A 17,909-nucleotide genomic window follows, 5' to 3' on the forward strand; every position below is an offset into this window, starting at 1 on the left:
TCAGGGCATGAGTATCAAGGGGTAGACTATACACGGGTAATGGGGGTCATGCTGGGCAGCAGGGATTTGAGGTATGCAATAATGCATCATGCTTATGTTATGTTTAGGGCATCTTCTTGGGGTGTCTGTGGAATGACCCAGATATCTGTTCCTGTGTGTCTAATGGGGGTCTCACTCTGACATCATGCCCCCTCTATACCGGGTATTAGGGGTTCATCCCCCTGCCCTGGGATCGGGGTGCTGGGTAACAGCCCATAGGGTATGAGTAGGAGATGCGGGGTAACTCTATAGATCCCTGATTGTGTGGGCTTTATTGGATGTGGGAAGCTGCTGATGGGCCCTTGCCGGCTGTGCAGGAGTTAACCTTCCGGCCGAGGTATTGGGCCCCGGGGTGTATTTTTATTCCTTAGCCCGGGGACTCGTGTTTTGCGGGGGTTCTTCATTGCGTGGCTGTGTCTGGGAAGCAGCACCCTTTGTAACAGCCATGGCCCATTAAAGGGTTAATGCGGAGGGGCAGCCTCTTTCATTTCCTCCCCTCCCCAGTCTGTGTGCAGAAAAAGGCGCGATCGCCCTCATGTAGCATGTTCTGTAGGAGGGATCTGTGATCAGCGTGCCCGGGACTTCCTGCCCTGCAGGGATTGGGGGGCAACAAGATCGTTCGGGGGAACCCCGTTACAGAACAAAGGCACATGTGCGGAGTTATGGCTGCACATGGCCGGCTGTCACATTGACAAGCAGAGCTGATGCTTTTACTTGTTTGTTTTTTTCCCCTGCTCATTGTGTATTGTTTTCGTGATGTATCTTTTTATTGGGGGGGGCAGAAGCAGGGGGGGTAACCAGCCTCCACCCAAAATGCACCGCATTCGAGTCTGGGAAAAAAATAAATCAGCCCACATTCCAGTAGGGGGCGCATTCTGTGCGTTGGGTAAGGCTCCGGATTGGGGGATGGGAGTCTGAAGCTGAGCTGGGAACCGCAGCACAGCGCCTCCTATAGCCCTGGGATGAAAACAGGGCCCATGACAGCATCTTCTCACTGCATTACCCAGAGTGCCCGGCGCAGACAGGCAGTGATTCAGACAGCTCCGGTACCCCGCTCCCTGCCCCGCCGGGTCGCGTCCGCCTCCTACTTTCTTTTTCATTTCTTTATATACTTCCTTTGCGTAACGTATACAGGTGCAGGTGGCGAACCTCCAACTGGTTTTCTGTTGCCATTAGAAGTCCTGTTTGTTTCTCTCCATGGTGCCATTGGGAAGCCACTGGGCCATCTCGGCCTCTAGGACTGCAGGAAGTCCCGGAGGGTCGCTCTGAGATGGTCCATCCCGTAAAGTTTGTAGACACTTTGTTTTTAGTGTACAGCGAGGAGTAGTAGCGGCTCTCGGCGGTTCTTTCATTCATCTCTGTGTCAGGCTTTGGCCGGTGTCGCCGCTCAGTAATGTTCGCTGATGTTTCACTTTCATTTTGTCTGATGAGATGTTTCTCGTTGCAGGAGGACGCGCTCTGCATTGATGCTTCGGTCTGGCTGAGAGGACTCTGACGTCGCCGGCATCGCTTGGCGCTGTGTGCGGCGGTTCGCCCCCCGAATTTGTGGCGGTGGATTCCTTGCGATACCTTCTCGATCTTTTTATTGACCTAAAAGGTTTGTTCTTGTAAACTTAGCACGTTGAGCTTTTGCCCCTTTTGGGGATGGGATCATGTGACCTCGGGAGCTTATAAAAATGGCGTCATTGCGTATGACGGCGAGAATCGCGACGTGGATGTGATTGGTTGCTTTCTGTCTGCTGACACGCATGGCAGGGATGTGATTATTTATCTTTATTTGTATTTTGTTGTTTTGGTCTAAAATCCTAATGGCTGCCGATCATAGACTTTGCCGGCAGACGAGACTTATTCATGCCCCCCCCCGTCTGGTCTGTCCTTTTCTACTGCCGTAAAGACCCAAACCTTAATCAGCCGTTGGTCTCGTCTTAGATTCAGGAGCCGTATGTCTGTCCCTCGCAATTCTCTTCCACTTCTGCTGGGTGGCTGTGCCAGTTTAATCACAGCCTTTAGTTAGTTTTTGACACTCGAAGCGGCCTCGTTTTTTTTGTAGGTTCTCTTTGGTGTGTTTGGATTGCTCTGGATGTTAGGAGTTATGGCTTTTTGCAGGCTCTGGGCCTTCTTTCTGGTTGCCCTTGTCTCACACGCATGCGCCTCCACCCCAGACGGGTTCAAATATGAGCCCCCCCTCATCCTTTCCAAGTTCACTCCGGGGTGGCTTCTCAGTACATACGGTCTCCGTGACACGTTGATGAGTGACGTGTGCCACTGCCTGCAGCGCATTCATGCCAGGTGATGCGTATTTTCCATATGGAGCGCTTTGATGTCACTGGACTATTTTGTACATGCGCCGTCTCATTTTTGTTGGAAAGCGTAGTTTTTGTGTATCATTTCTGTGCACGTCTCCAGAATGTAAGCTATGCATATATAAAAAGAAGTGTTACTCCCAGCCTGCTTGTAACTTCATCTCCCGAAGGAACGATCGCTGAGAAGCTGCCTGTAAAGCTTCAGCGAGTCGGCAGTCCCTGAAAACCTTAAGCGTTTCTCCTGACGGAGACGGAATGACATTTTTATATAATTTTTTTTTTTTTTTTTTGCTCAGTAGTTATTCTGTTAACCTCTGTGTTCTTTGCTTTAACTAAAACTCCATCAAACCTTCCAGTTGAGGCTCTTTAGTGTCCATTCCTTGATTGATTTTAATAGCAGATTACACTAAAATACTTTATAAGAGGTTTATTACTTGTTTTGTGATCTTTTTGTGTGATCGTTTTATTCATTTTTTTTCTCGGTGGTAATATGCAGTCTGCCAAAACACAAAATAATAAAAAAAAGCTCTCATCTGACAGACGAGGTGGCCCTGCAGCGGCCCTTCTTTGAGAAGATCAGACTGTACTTGTTTCTGATTGGCTGTTTGAAGCAGCCAATAAGTGGCAGGAAAGTGCTGCCATTTTTTTCAGTTGACCTGCATTCGGGTGTGAAAGGATAGAAGGGACTCGCATGCGATTGCAAAAAGGACCACCCAGCTAGAGCATGCGTTAAAGAGCATGCAACGGTTGGTGCGTCCCTTTAAATAGCAAGTTTATGCTGCGAGTCGTCCTCGCAATGCAGTATGAAAGGACACCACTGATTGGCTACTCCTTTGGCCCCCTGCAGCGCATGGATTGGTTGGAGAGATGACTCGCCTTTTGTGAATAAATCCTTTAAACATTTGGATGTTTTTTCTTTCTGACTTTATGTGAGATCGTCGCAGGTCATCAATACTACGTTTCTACAGAGGAAAGCCGTTTCTGCGGGCTTTGTGTTCTCGTATTATTCGGATGAGCCGCGTGTAAACGCCGCGTTGGCTGCTAGAATCCTATTTGATTCGGGGCCTTTATTGCTAGAGAACTTTTTGTTGTCGCTTTTCTTCCTGTGCGGTTTTTGGTTACGGCTCGAAATCGTATTTCTTGGGTCTGTCCTACGCGAGGAAGGACCGGCAGAAAGCTTCTATGGAGCCTGCTCCGGGTTCACGTGGTGTGATACGTCGGTGATGTATGTTTCAGTCACCTGTGGGGCGCTCTTTATACTGTGACAGCGCAAAAGGGCATGCATGAAAGACCGGCCGGTAGCGCTGCGCACTGATTCGCTGTGCGAGGAAGCGCCTCCTGCAGGAACCAATGGGAACTGCCAGGGTCATGTGATCACCAATGCAGTTATGCAACAAAAGAGCAACTGTTATTAAAAACCGTATGGTGTGTGTTAGCGTGTTTTCATACATGCTGCAAGTTAAAGGGTTATTTTCTGCCTGTCACAGCCACGTTCCATGTTACTGTGACGTGCGCGATGTTTGCTTACGTTCTCCCAGTCGGGTTGCTTGTAGATGGATAGGCTTTTCTCATGGTTAGAGCCGCGTGTTGCCATCACCTCGGGTCTGTTTGTGAAACTGGTAGGGATGAAGGTGACTTGTAGGAATCCAAAGAAGGCAGAATGGACAAAGCGTTATGGAGGAGACAGATGGGGGGGGATGTGCGTGCTCCGGGGCCACATGTAACAGGCATGTACAGTAACGCTGATCGGTGTATGTTATACTGCGCTCCACGCTGTCCATCATCTCTACAAAAAACGTGGTTGTATAATGCAGCGGTCCTGCGTGTGTTTTTACGTATGATTGAGCAACGCGACTGTCCGTGCGTGTGATCGGAAATGGAAGGGCCCGGAAGACGTGAGGGCCCCCTCTTATCCGTGTCCCTGCCCTTCACTGTAACTCGTCGCTCTTCATTCACGGCTAGGGAAGCCGTTATGTTCTAAGACACAGAAGAGTTGGGATAGACATGGCCCCGGGGCCACGGGTGAGCTCTTTGCATCATGAGCTGTGTGATGAGACAGTCGATCCTGCCTTGTCTGAGAGTGCGTATATATACATTCTATGGCATAACGTTTATCCTTTACATATAACAATTACCAACGTGGCTGCTAGGTGGTCTCTCTTATGGTCTTCAGATAATTATTATCGTTTGGGTCTTCTTATTAGTTGCCTTTTTATGTAACAAAAAATCGATTCATCTTAGTGAGATGCGTTGCCGTTTTATTTCTTGCCCATGTTCCAGGCACTTATGGTGCTTCGTTCTCACTCTGATCAGCTATAACATTCTGACCGGTGAAGTGAATCTTATCATGGCGCCTGTCACTGGGTGGCATATATTAGGCAGCGAGGATAAATGGGCGAGTGTAAGGATCTAAGCGACTTTGACAAGGGGGCGAGACGAAACGTCAGCTCTTGTGGGGTATTCCCGGTCTGCAGGGGTCCGTACCGATCAAAGGTGCTCCAAGGAAGGAAAAGCAGTCAACGGGCGACAGGGTGATGGGCGGCCGAGACTCATCGATGCCCGTGGGGGCGAAGGCCGGCCTGTTCCGTCAGAACATGCAGTGGAAAGATTCGGGTGAAACCTATCCATTTGCAAGCAAAAAAAAAACATTAAAGATTATGCCTGGCTGTCGTGTTAAAGCGCGTGTGATGGCTGGCGTGCCAACAGTGTCTGAGTCTGCTGAAGCTTCCATAGAGACCTAAGCCAATGTAAAAGCCACGCGGTGGCATATAAACCGCATGGATGCTACAGAGATGTTACGTGTGTTACTGTGCCGCACGCGTGTAGAATATAGAAGAAGCCCCGTGTTTCTGTTTCTTGCTAAAGACTGAGCATACAAATCGCCGCGTGGTTTCTTTAATCATATTTTACCCAAACGCCCATCTTTTCCCAGTAAGCAGACATGAGAATCGCTCTTTATCCTCTTTTATTGTATATCCGCTTGCGGCATTCTCTGTTTTTGGCGTTCGGCACACTCAGGAACGCTGTTTCGCTTGCTAAAAGTTCCTATAATTAGCGTTATAACTGTGTTTGCCTCTAACAATGTTTGTTGCACTTATTATAATATCTATACAGCGCCAGCAATGTATACAGCGCTTATTAAACGGTCTGACTAAACTAGAATCGGCAGATTGAGACAATCATGGAGCCGCAGGGCTGAATATTGAGGGGTGGTTTCTTAGCTGGCGGGGGGCCGTGTTTGAGCTTCACGCTGTATAATTAATACAGAACACCTTGTGAAACTTCACGCACTGATTAATAATCTGCCGCATGTGACCGCGTGTTTTATACGTGATTAGTTTATAACGTTACGGTCGCACCTTTCTTTGGTTTGGAGGGCAGCTGCCTCGGTTATTGGATGTCACGTTGTCTCTTGGTGCTATTATCCTTGTGTAGACACTTCTTTAATTGTATTCATTAAATACAGTATTAGCTATGGTTTGGGATATATATATTACATCGACTGTTCAAAGGTTTGGGGTCACTGAGCCGTTTCCATGGAAAACAAGGAAATTTCTAGCTGTAACATAATTGCAAAAAGCGTTTTCTAACAATCAGCATTTCGGACTTAAACCTAAATTAGGGAACACAATGGGCCATTGGAACCCAGGAGTGATGGGAGTGATAAAGGGCCATTGGAACACAGGAGTGATGGGAGTGATAAAGGGCCATTGGAACCCAGGAGTGATGGGAGTGATAAAGGGCCATTGGAACGCAGGAGTGATGGGAGTGATAAAGGGCCATTGGAACACAGGAGTGATGGGAGTGATAGGAGTGATGGGAGTGATAAAGGGCCATTGGAACGCAGGAGTGATGGGAGTGATAAAGTGTAAATGTAAAGTGTCTGCACGTCTATTGCAGTGCCAGATTCAGTCTCTGTGTGCATAGCGTGTGTATTTTTATCTATGTATGATGTTATCCAGTGCGTGTATGCTGTTGGATAGTGTGTGTATGAGTGTGGTGTTAGCGTGTATGATATGAATGTTACAGTATCCCATTCAGATGAGCGTGTACGTGAGTGTAGAATGTTGGTGTGTGAGCATCAGACATTAGCGTGCGATTGTTACTGTATATTAGTGTGTGTTACTGTATATTCTTTGCGTGTGTCAGTACAGCACTTTTACCTATTGTGTAATACAACCCAACTCCCTCTATACTGTAAGCTCGTTGGAGCCGGGCCCTCCTCGCCTGTTGTCTGTTAGTCAATTTATGTTACATACTACCTTTTTTGTCCTTTGTACCGCGCTACGGAATTTGATGGTGCTATGTAAAACAATAAATAATAGACGTTGGCGTGTCTGTTACTGTATAGCGTTGGCGTGTGTTACTGTATAGCGTTGGCGTGTGTTACTGTATAGCGTTGGCATGTGTCTGTTACTGTACAGTGTTGGCGTGTCTACTGTATAGCGTTGGCGTGTCTACTGTATAGCGTTGGCGTGTCTGTTACTCTACAGCGTTGGCGTGTCTACTGTATGGCGTTGGCGTGTGTCTGTTACTGTATAGCGTTGGCGTGTGTCTGTTACTGTATAGCGTTGGCGTGTGTCTGTTACTGTATAGCGTTGGCATGTGTCTGTTACTGTACAGCGTTGGCGTGTGTCTGTTACTGTACAGCGTTGGCGTGTGTCTGTTACTGTACAGCGTTGGCGTGTGTCTGTTAATGTACAGCGTTGGCGTGTGTCTGTTACTGTATAGCGTTGGCGTGTGTTACTGTACAGCGTTGGCGTGTGTTACTGTATAGCGTTGGCGTGTGTCTGTTACTGTATAGTGTGTGTGTGCTCAAGATAAGGGTTAAACATAAAAAGGTTGAGAATTTATAGTGTAAAATACCCCTTGTCATGAAGGGGTTAACTGTGATACTGTATAGAGTGGTGCAGCTCTGAAGAAAGGTATGTTTTATGCCTCGTTGCCCCATTAAACGTCCTTAAACTGCAGACCAGGGGGTTTTATATGCAACCAAAAACATGATGGGGGAGACAGAAGAGCTGACTCGTGCGTTTTTGTTGTGCTCCCCGTTCTGTGTTGTATGTCGCGGATACAGGTGGTGCGCGGGAGCCGGAGTTCAGTGCTTCGTATTGAATGAAGCTTCTGTGGGCAGAGCGCGGAATGCAAAAAAATAAAAACCTTACCGGAGCCCGAAATGCTCGGCCTCGCTCGCTGCGTGCGGGGAAATGCGCTCTTCCGTATTGATAACCAAGAAGTTTGTGTCTTATTATTATTCCTTGAGTTTTATGTTTACACCAACAGCATTCATGACAAAAAACACAAAACCTTTAGCTTCTCCCACCTGATATTGGGCTCTCTATGTAGATCGGTTTGTTTTCCAGAGCGCAGCAAAATGACGATGGTACCTTTATATATTTTTGTTTTTTTAGTGGTTGACAAATTTGGTTTGGATCTGGGAGCCAGAAACCCCCCCACCACCACCACCCCCCCTTCATGTTTATTTTCTTGGCACCTGGGGTTTGTCAAGCCTTGCCATACACTAACATACATATACACACACCATACAGTAACACACATGCTTACACCATACACTCTAACAGTATATGCTGACGTACACTTATGCTAATGCCATACTGTAACATAAATGCCACACACGCTACCACCATATAGCAAGAGTGACTTTGACACTACAATACACACACTATACACACATACACAAGCACACTGACTGACACTACAGTACACACACACTGACTCTAGCGCTATACGAATGTATATGAATATAATATATACATATACACCCTGACACTACAGAATGCACACACTCACACTACTCCCCCTCCATCTCTCCTCGTGGAGACCGGCCAAGCCATTGTTTCTGCCATCGTGAATCTGGCACCCTATTCTTTCCTGCGTGTGCGCGGCAGGGCGAGTGCCGGGCATTACGTGACCTTGCTGGGGGCCCGCACACCGCGCCTGCGCGGAAAAGCACAGGGTGCCGGATTCATGCAAGAACTGGGCTCCAGGAAGCGGCTTCTTGTCACCCGTGGCCAGGGGTTTGTCTCGCCCTGTTTTTATTAACCGCAGGTATGTCAACACGAACCTGAAGGAGAACGTTCAATGCACTTAACTGCCAGAAACCTGCTTTGTTAGTTTTGGTTTTTAGTCCCCGTTAGGTTTGCTCTCCTGCGTACGTCAGTAGTCACTTCCAGCTACTGTCTGTGTCTGCAGGTTGCCTGCAACTGTGTTTAGTGAATCAGCCCTGTAAACGGAGAAAAAGGTTGGAAGACCGTGAAACTTATTTGATGACCTGAGAAAGTTAGAGATTTACACACCTTGTGATGTTTGAAAAGGAAATGTTGAGTATTTCCTGGTGAAACGCGCCGCCGAACAGAAGTGGTAAAGGCCGATGCAGCGAGGGAATTTAAACATGCGCTCTTTCCGGGGCATTGGCTCGTGGCTCCGGTGCTGCGGTGTCTTCAGTAGCTGAATTATCCGGGCTGTCCCGGAACAGTGTGGTCCCCGTTCTATCTGTGCCAATGGAGCGGACGATTGGTCCTACTCTTTTTTATTATTATTATTTATTTATTATGAGCCTTAGTCTTGAGCCATGTCCTCGATGTGGGATCGAGCTAAGTTGGTTAGATTTCCTCCCTGTTTAGGGGCATCGCGTATAAACGTACTAAAGAATCGATATTACGGGAATAAAGCTTAGTTACAAATATGTGATCTGTTTTGACCCTGCCTATAGAGCTTTGAAATGTTTTATTCCAACGAGGTAAACACCAAATATTGTCACTTTTCTGATTCTTGTCCTAAAACACCCTCTTTTCCTATTTTCAGGTAGAAATTATGTTCCAGCTTCCTGTTAATAACCTTGGCAGTTTAAGAAAAGCCAGGAAGACGGTGAAGAAGATCTTGGGGGACATTGGCTTGGAATATTGCAAAGACCATGTTGATGTAAGTTGTCGTCCGCACGTGCCCCCCGGCGCTACCCCCCCTCCCCCCATTGATGTTGGCACAGTAAAAGAGAAAGCCAGTACATAGCCCCGGGCATGTGTATCGGCCGCAGCTGGAGGCCTTTGTTTGCTAGCCTTGTGGTAGAAACATCTGACTTTGGAACGCAACCAAAGCATTGGAAGAGCCAGGGCTTGCGCTGTTGCTTCGGTAACTAAGAATCTCTTTACTGAAATGTTATTGCAGTCGGCTACACGTGCCGCCGTGTATTCATCATGGCGTTCCTGCATATGGAAATAAAAATGTGACAATGCTTTGTATGGGATAAAGTCTTACTTGAGTTGCTATGCTACCAAATGCATAGATCAAATCTCCCAAGTAGATGTTTTTCTAGATACCGTATGCTTTTGCTTGACATGAAACTGTCCTGGTCATCCTCGCATAGCTACTCTTTTTAAAATGCCCGTGTCTGACTTCTAATTTTGTTCCCTCTCTTTCAGGAGTTTAAACAGTTTGAACCCAATGACTTTTACGTAAAGAACACGTCATGGGATGATGTGGGGCTGTGGGATCCGTCTCTCACTAAGAATCAGGTTTGGATTTTTTTTTTTCCCCTTGCATTTTGTTTGATTTTTCTGGTGTCAAGCATAAAAACATCCAGTTAGGTTCTTTGCAGAAACGCGTGCTTCTGGAACCAAGCTTACAAAATACAGGCTGCAAAGACGCACCTTGTAATGGTTTTCTCTGTAAATGTCAAAGATAAGTGGAACTCCGTGGCATTTGGTGGCTCTCTGGGCTGAACGCAAGTAAATGAATATATTTTGAGTGCTTTAGCGGGCTCAAAACAGAGGTAAAAAGGCCAGTAAGAGAACCTATACTTTTATATATTCCCACCGTCTTTAATCTTGTTCTTAAGCTTAGTGTATAATGCAACTAAGATTTTGTCGTAAGTAAATTAAATTTTATTAGTGATTCACTAGCTGATTTGACCTGGAGTCTTATTATATGTTTGAGGCAATTAAACACACAGACCCTTGATATCCATTTACTTGTGGCCTGCCTCCTTTCTTCTATCAGTTTTTTTTCTGTGCTCTATATAATATCTTTTAGGTTGTGAAGAAACGTCATACTGTTTTTGTTCTTTAAGATCAGTATATTGGGGGTGGCATAAAATGTATATTCTAGTGAAGGTGAAAAGATTTGTGATTGGCTGGAACAATGGTACTGGTTTTTCCTACCATTCTACCAGGAATCCAAGATATGTGTATGAAATCGAGACAATATAGTTAAAAATTGTTCATTAGAATTCGAATTGGCGTAACTACAGGCCCCAGTACCTTATTTATGTGAAAAAAGAATTAATACTTTTTTTATTTGTTTCATTTTTTTAGGATTATCGTACCAAGCAGTTTTGCTGCAGCCAGTGTCCGTTCTCTTCCAAGTTTTTCTCCGCCTACAAAAGTCACTTTCGAAACGTCCACAACGAAGACTTTGAAAACCGAATCCTCCTGAACTGCCCGTACTGCACTTACAATGGGGACAGAAAGACTCTGGAGATGCACATCAAAGTGTTTCATGCTCCGAACGCGCCTACTCCCAACCCAGGCCTCGGCGTCTTCAAAGAAAAGAATAAGCTTGAAAGCCTTAAACCCAAACAGTCCGACAGCGTAGAGCAAGCTGTTTATTATTGCAAGAAGTGCACTTACAGGGATCCTCTCTACGAAGTGGTTAGAAAGCACATATACAGAGAACATTTCCAGCATGTTGCCGCGCCTTACGTTGCAAAGTCGGGAGACAAATCTCTTAATGGTGCAGTGCCTGTGGGCTCAAATCCGAGGGACGAGGGCGGCATCCATTGTAAGCGTTGCCTTTTCATGCCGAAGACCTATGAAACTTTAGTTCAGCATGTCATTGAAGACCATGAACGCATAGGCTATCAAGTGACCGCCATGATAGGGCACACCAATGTGGTTGTTCCTAGGTCCAAGCCATTGATGCTGATAGCTCCGAAACCACAAGATAAAAAACCTCTAGGTATTCCTCAGAGATTGGGACCAATGTCCGGCGGAAATGTCCGAACCCTTCCCTCTCAGCAAATGGTAAATAGACTCACTATACCAAAGCCCTCGATGAATTCTAATATGATGTCCAATGTCCATATACAGCAAAACAACTATGGAGTTAAGAACATGTCGGGCTACTCTGTTGGCCAGCAAATGAGACTAGGAATGAGTGGAAATGCCCCCGTGTCTCTTCCCCAGCAGTCCCAGTCTATGAAACAAATGCTTCCCGGTGGGAACGGGAGAGCTTTTTCACTCGGTGCCGATCAGAGATCCCAGGCTCCTTTAAGGTACTCGCTCGGATCTGGAAATTCGAGTCTTTCCTCGGGCCACATGAAACCTGCCTCCATAACTCCATCGCACGTACCGTCTCGAACGCTGACTCCGTCTGGTTCAAAGCCTCCGACTGCGGCCTCGGTGGCGGCGGCTGCGGCGGCCGCTGCTGCAAACCCCAACTCTTCCACCCAAAAATGGAAAATCTGTACGATCTGCAATGAGTTATTCCCCGAGAACGTCTACAGTGTTCACTTTGAGAAGGAGCACAAAGCTGAGAAGGTCCCCGCCGTAGCCAATTACATCATGAAAATACACAACTTTACGAGCAAATGTCTATACTGTAATCGCTACCTGCCCACCGATACCTTGCTCAACCACATGTTGATCCACGGCCTGTCGTGTCCCTACTGTCGATCCACTTTCAACGACGTGGAAAAAATGGCAGCTCACATGAGAATGGTTCACGCCGACGAAGAAATGGCTCCTAAAACGGATTCCACCTTGACCTTTGACTTAACATTACAGCAAGGAAGTCACACGAATATACATTTACTTGTGACCACGTACAACCTTAGAGATGCGCCCGCCGAGTCCGTAGCTTACCACGCGCAGAACGCGGCTCCACCTGCGCCAAAACCTCAGCCAAAAGCGGCGGAGAAAACCGAAGCGCCGGTAAAAAACTTACCTCAGGCCGCAGTGCCCTACAAGAAAGATGTAGGCAAGACGCTTTGCCCCCTTTGCTTTTCTATCTTGAAAGGTCCCATATCCGACGCCCTCGCGCATCACTTGAGAGAGAGACATCAAGTCATTCAGACTGTCCACCCCGTAGAGAAAAAGCTCACGTATAAATGCATCCATTGCCTTGGGGTTTACACGAGTAACATGACCGCTTCGACCATTACGTTGCATCTCGTGCATTGTCGAGGTGTTGGGAAGACCCAAAACGGCCAAGATAAATCCACCCCTCAGAAGCTAGGCCAGGTCCCCACCGTGAATCCGTTGAAACGGTCGAGTGATTTCGTTGAGCTGGCGCTCGCAAAGAGAAGAAGGCCAGATGATGATCAAGATCCTACAATTATTTTAGATGATAAACCCGAAGAGCCAGTGGTGTTGGCTTTGGATCCAAAGGGTCACGAAGACGATTCCTACGAGGCAAGAAAAGCATTCCTCACAAAGTACTTCAACATGAAGCCGTATCCCAGCCGGAGGGAAATAGAGAAGTTGGCCGCCAATCTGTGGCTGTGGAAAAACGATATCGCTTCCCATTTCAGCAACAAAAGGAAAAAGTGCATTCGAGACTGCGAGCGATACAACCTCAGCGTCTTACTCGGCTTTAACATGAAGGAATTAAATAAAGTAAAACACGACATGGAGTTTGGCGCCGAGTGGATGTTTAAGAACATCGATGAATCTGTGTCCAAACCGAATGCCAGCAAAACGGTGGACAAGAAAAAGATAAACGAGTCCGGTTCCTCGGATAGCTTTGTAAATGTCGACGACGACTTAAACGAAAGCGGCAGCGAGACGAGTCCAGAGAAAAATCCAGAGGAGCCCAGAACAGGCCCTATAAGAAAGCAAGAGCCAGGCTGTTCCCCGTTACCCATGGAATCTCTTCAGAAGACCGACAAAGAGGTCCAACGAGCGCCCAAAGCCGCCGATGTCTCCGAGGCATCAAAGGAAGTGATTTTGGACGACTCTGAGAGCGAAGAAGATCCGGAAGAACCTTCTGCGTGGAAAGATGAAGCTTCGCGCTCGGAAAGCGACCCTGGTTCTCAACAGGGATCGGACTTGGAAGATAGCCCCCCGAAGGTAAAGCAGGAACTTTTTATTAACGATTCCAACCACAGCGACGATACGGGGAGAGACAAGGAAACTGCGACAGCAGACGCTCCGGTGACAAATAGCAGAGAGGAGCAGCCGAAATGGAAAACAAATTCTTTTGGCAAAGTCGAGGAGTTTTGGGCCAAAGGCGCGTCGCTGCCATTCCCCAATTCTACTGTAAAAGACGAGGGCTTATCAAACCCGCCCAACGAATGGCCAAATAGCACGTTCGACGGCGAAAACGGGGATCAGTTCGATGTGACTGTTACAGACGCGATGCACAGCAATCTAACCGGTGTAGGTCTTAGTAGCCAACAAGTATAGATGGTTATTTCGGACGCCGCACTAAGCCCAGTAAACTGTTTAACTAAAGTGACTGTTGAGCATAACTTGAACTGTTTTACTGCCGATAGGTGGCAGGGCTCCGGAACGGTGGAAGTCGGAGTCGCGTTATTCCACAATTTCTTTATAAAACTGTGCTATTTGTTGAAATTGCTTGTGATATCCGCTGCATTGGGCGCAAAACAATGTGAAAGTAACATTGGAGGCTACAGAATGCATAGTGGTGTTGATCTGCAATTCTTCCCTTCATTTATTTTTTTATTTTTTGTCTTTTACTTTTACTTTATTTTTTTGTCTTTTTTTTTTTTTTTTTCTCTAATCATTTTGCTTCTTGAGAGGTCCGCCATAAGATGATTTGCCGTCCCTTCTCGCGGTAAAGTGGTTGTTCATACCTTTTTCCACCCAGTAGTGAGGAGTATAACATATTAAAAGGAGAATTTAAAGAAAAAAAAATTACAAAAAAAAAGCTTCCGGTTCATTGTGTATAGATATCGGGGATATTTTTGTTTCCCTATCCTGTATTCATTCTGAATAGTTAAAAATTGTATATTTGTACAGTCTTTTAGACCTATTCAAAGTGAGGCTTCTGAAATTGTTATTGTGTATCCAACTATAGATTTTTTTTTTTTTTTTGCTTTTTATTTTTTAAATCTTAGTGATGGGCCTGCTGTGTAAAGAAAAAGAAAAAAAAAAAGGAAAATAAATAAAAATAAGGAAAAAAAAAAGGTTGTATCTAGTTTCCCCCGAGCAGAAAGGCTTGAAACTGCTATGGTTAAAAAAAAAAAAAAAACATCAAAAATAAATTGACAAACTTAGTTTTTTTTTTTTTTTTTTTTTTGCACAAAACCCGTACAATCTTAAATCCAGTTACGTAAAAGTCCCAAACGTACCAGATACTTCTTTGAACATCAATGAAATTAAGCGCTGCCGACAGACCAATTATCTCAGAGGATATTCCGGAAGTACTTTAATCTGGTACCGCCCGATGCAAGAAATACGTTTGGAGCCCTATTTTGACACCCTTTTAAACAAAAAAAAATAAAAATAAAGACTGTATAATATGTATTGTGTTGAAGTTCGATACAAAACACAATGCTGTATTTTGAATATTAGTTTCTTTAGTTTATGCCCACCTAGTGTCGTTCATTTATACCACCTAATATTTGACACGGTGTTGTAGTAGTAATTTGTGACCCTTATTTCTCTTTGTATTCATTTAAGCATCTAAATAAAAAAAAATGCTGTATTGTGCTTCATGTAAAACCTTTGCTTTTATTATTATTTTATGTGTTTAATACTCAAGAGCCAACAAGCTTTTTGTAAAACATTAAGTAGAACGGCCTCCCAGCGGAGGTGGTAGAGTTTAATACAGCGAGGGAATGGAAACCTGCATGGAATGGGCATATAGCGCCTGATCTGCCGTCACGTTCTATGTTTCTGTGTGTTTTTAAACATTAACCCTGATTAAAATGAGTTTTTAGTAGTATGTGGTCGGCGACAGATCTCTGGTACAAACACTCGTTATTTATCAATAGCGGCTACAATGGGCAGAATCAAGTTTTTTTAGCGGGGGGGGTTGGCTTTGTCATCTTGTATAAATAAATGAGTATAGTGTTTTATATAAATGTGTGTGTATATAATATATAATTACACCCTAAGTAACAATTAGGGATTCCGATCCATATACATGCGCGCGCACACACGTGTGTTAACGGGGAAAGTTATGCTATTGCTTTATACAGCAGAGGAAGACTTTAGGTTATACAGGTAACGTGATGTATTAATTTTAGGAGCAGATTCCTGCTGCTGATTGGCTGCTTCAAAGAGCCAATCAGTGGCAAGAAATGCTGGACTGTGGAGGAGGCGGAAGGCACTTCTTCTTTACTCTTTCTGTCTCAAAGTACTCTTGAGTTCTTTCATATGCGTTCTGTAATTGGACAGAATATTTAAATGCGCATGGTCCCCCTCCCATCACAAATCTTCCCAAATCACCCGTATTTTAAAATGTCTGCGTATAATTGTATTGTAACCTCAGTCTGCAATGCGGTAAAGCATTTATGAAAGACCCTTTGGCACCTACATTATTGTACCTGAGACCGCCGCGTAAACTGTGCTGGCCTCGTAGTAATCTCTTCCAGCGGGAGCCGTCTCGCCTGACCCCAAGACTGCATTCTTGGCATACCCCGTCGGCTCCATCGTAGGGATATCTCGACTACATGCTTCCGAGAGCTTATTGCCGGAGCGAGGGAACGGTGGAGGCACTCGGGTAAGAAGTTTGTCTTTATTAAAATAACAAGGGCTGCAATGTTCAAATTATCTTCTCTCCCCTGGAGTTTCACGCAAATAAAAGCAACACCAAGAAGCTGGCGGTCCAACTCCTGGATATCTGAGAATGGCTCGTTTATTCCGGCACGTGATATGATAGCAGTTACTCCTCTCATACACCGGGGAGGAACACCTGCTATTATACACTAGGCGCTGGATTACAATTTTAGCACAAACAAGCCATTTTCAGCTATCCAGGCGTTTGTACTTTTATTTACCCGTAGCAGGGGTATTCCTCCCCTATCGCTTATTCCCATGCCTATGAACCAGCGCTAGGTTTAGCTCGAGTGCGTTAATTCTCATGTCTCCTACGGAGGTGTATCTCTGCGCTGATTGGGAATAAACAAGCCTTTTTCAGCTATCCAGGCGTGTAAGTCTTCCTGTCATATAATATTTGTAACGTGTTGCCGCCAACTCTTTGTGCTGTGATGTCGTGCAATATTCTGGTACTTTGCAGCTTTAACAGACAATGAGCGATGTAAATGATTTGGGGGACCTCTCGCTCGGTACGGCCTGCTAACCGTTGCGCATGCTGACAGTTGGGTTTGCTGCTGAGACAAGTCAAGGCAAAGTGGTTTTATTTATATTTTCCACTGTCAACATGTAGACTGATAGGTTTCCATGGTAACTGTGAACTTCCTCACACCACAGCCTTAGGAAAGGATAATGGGAACCAGACGAGTCGCAGACCAATCAGAACTCTTCTGTTTTCCATACGGTGAGGCAGCAGCGAACGGAATAAGTTTGGGTTCGTCGTCTGGTGACAGTCATCGGGTTTCAGACAAACTGGATCTATCTGCGCCTCATTCATTGTATTCATACCCATCAAACCCGTAACTACTACTGGGTCTGGAACCTTCTGTATGATATCATGAAACATCTTCCCATGAGCAGCTTTATTGGTTGTTAATATTTCATACCTTCCAACGTCACTTGGTGTTAGAGGGGCTCTTGTTTTGAGACGTGGGGTTATGAGATGTGGGGTTAAGACCCTTTGAGACGAGATGTTTAGCATTGAGTGAGGGATTTTTAAAAAGTGTTTCACTTATAAACCTGTTTCCTGCTGTTTCTTTACACATTATTGGTACTTTTAGGGTTTTAGAACCCTGCGATCCCCTCATCCCCAGCAAACATTCTGAGCTTCTAGAGCGAAGGAAGAACGGATAGAGGGATTTAGGTCCAAAAGAGGGACAGGTGGGATCTATGACGTTGGGTGAGGGTGCTAGTGCTTTACAAAGCCGTTGTCATTTTGCTTGTTGTTCATCTAAACGAGCAGCCGTCTCCTACGTTGGTTACTTGACCACCTTTTTTCTTCCAAAAAGTTCAGATCCACAAAGGGTTCTACCGGTTTCTCTGCAGTCGCCCTCATGTACCATCGTGTCCTAAGCTTTCTATATCATCTCATGGGGGAAGATATCCGTTCCTTTAAATACTAGCAAGGTTTATGGACAATTCGTGGCATATATATATAGTTACTGAGCCAGCGAAGGGAACGCGTGCTTTAATATTTTTTTCATTTTCACTTGTGAGCACCAGGTGTCAGCAACTCTCACAATGTCCTACAGCACACGACCCAAATTAATTTATACGACGCCTCCAGCTGCCCTTCAATAGTTTGTACAAAATCATGAAATCTCATTCTACAGAAAAATCGCCCCCCCCCCGCCCCACCGACTCGCAGGAGATCTGTTTGGCAAAACACTTCTGCTTACCAGAGCGTGCGTGCGCTCTACTGACTGACAGCCAGCTCGCTGTGCGACGGCTCCTAGGGGATCTTATGGCGATCGGCCCAGCCCACTGGACA

General features: G+C 45.6%; 1 protein-coding gene across 1 annotated transcript; it reads left to right on the forward strand.

Annotated features, from left to right (window-relative positions):
• The first annotated feature begins 1,593 nt into the window (after positions 1 to 1,593).
• ADNP (activity dependent neuroprotector homeobox) lies at positions 1,594 to 14,066 on the forward strand. The gene is made up of 4 exons (XM_053453487.1): positions 1,594 to 1,636; positions 9,168 to 9,284; positions 9,782 to 9,874; positions 10,673 to 14,066. Exons 2-4 carry the CDS (start codon positions 9,177 to 9,179, stop codon positions 13,760 to 13,762), a joined length of 3,291 nt encoding a protein of 1,096 aa, XP_053309462.1. The 5' UTR covers positions 1,594 to 1,636; positions 9,168 to 9,176; the 3' UTR covers positions 13,763 to 14,066.
• Positions 14,067 to 17,909: the final 3,843 nt, after the last annotated feature.

The sequence above is a fragment of the Spea bombifrons genome, chromosome 13 (assembly GCF_027358695.1).
Source record: "Spea bombifrons isolate aSpeBom1 chromosome 13, aSpeBom1.2.pri, whole genome shotgun sequence".
Classification (NCBI taxonomy): Eukaryota; Metazoa; Chordata; class Amphibia; order Anura; family Pelobatidae; genus Spea; species Spea bombifrons.

Bases quoted from the DNA above. Each gene is read 5' to 3' on its own strand.
- ADNP (XM_053453487.1), top strand. From the start codon at position 9,177: ATGTTCCAGCTTCCTGTTAATAACCTTGGCAGTTTAAGAAAAGCCAGG. The intron at 9,285-9,781 runs GTAAGTTGTCGT...CCTCTCTTTCAG, and splicing joins ATTGCAAAGACCATGTTGAT to GAGTTTAAACAGTTTGAACC. The intron at 9,875-10,672 runs GTTTGGATTTTT...TCATTTTTTTAG, and splicing joins CGTCTCTCACTAAGAATCAG to GATTATCGTACCAAGCAGTT.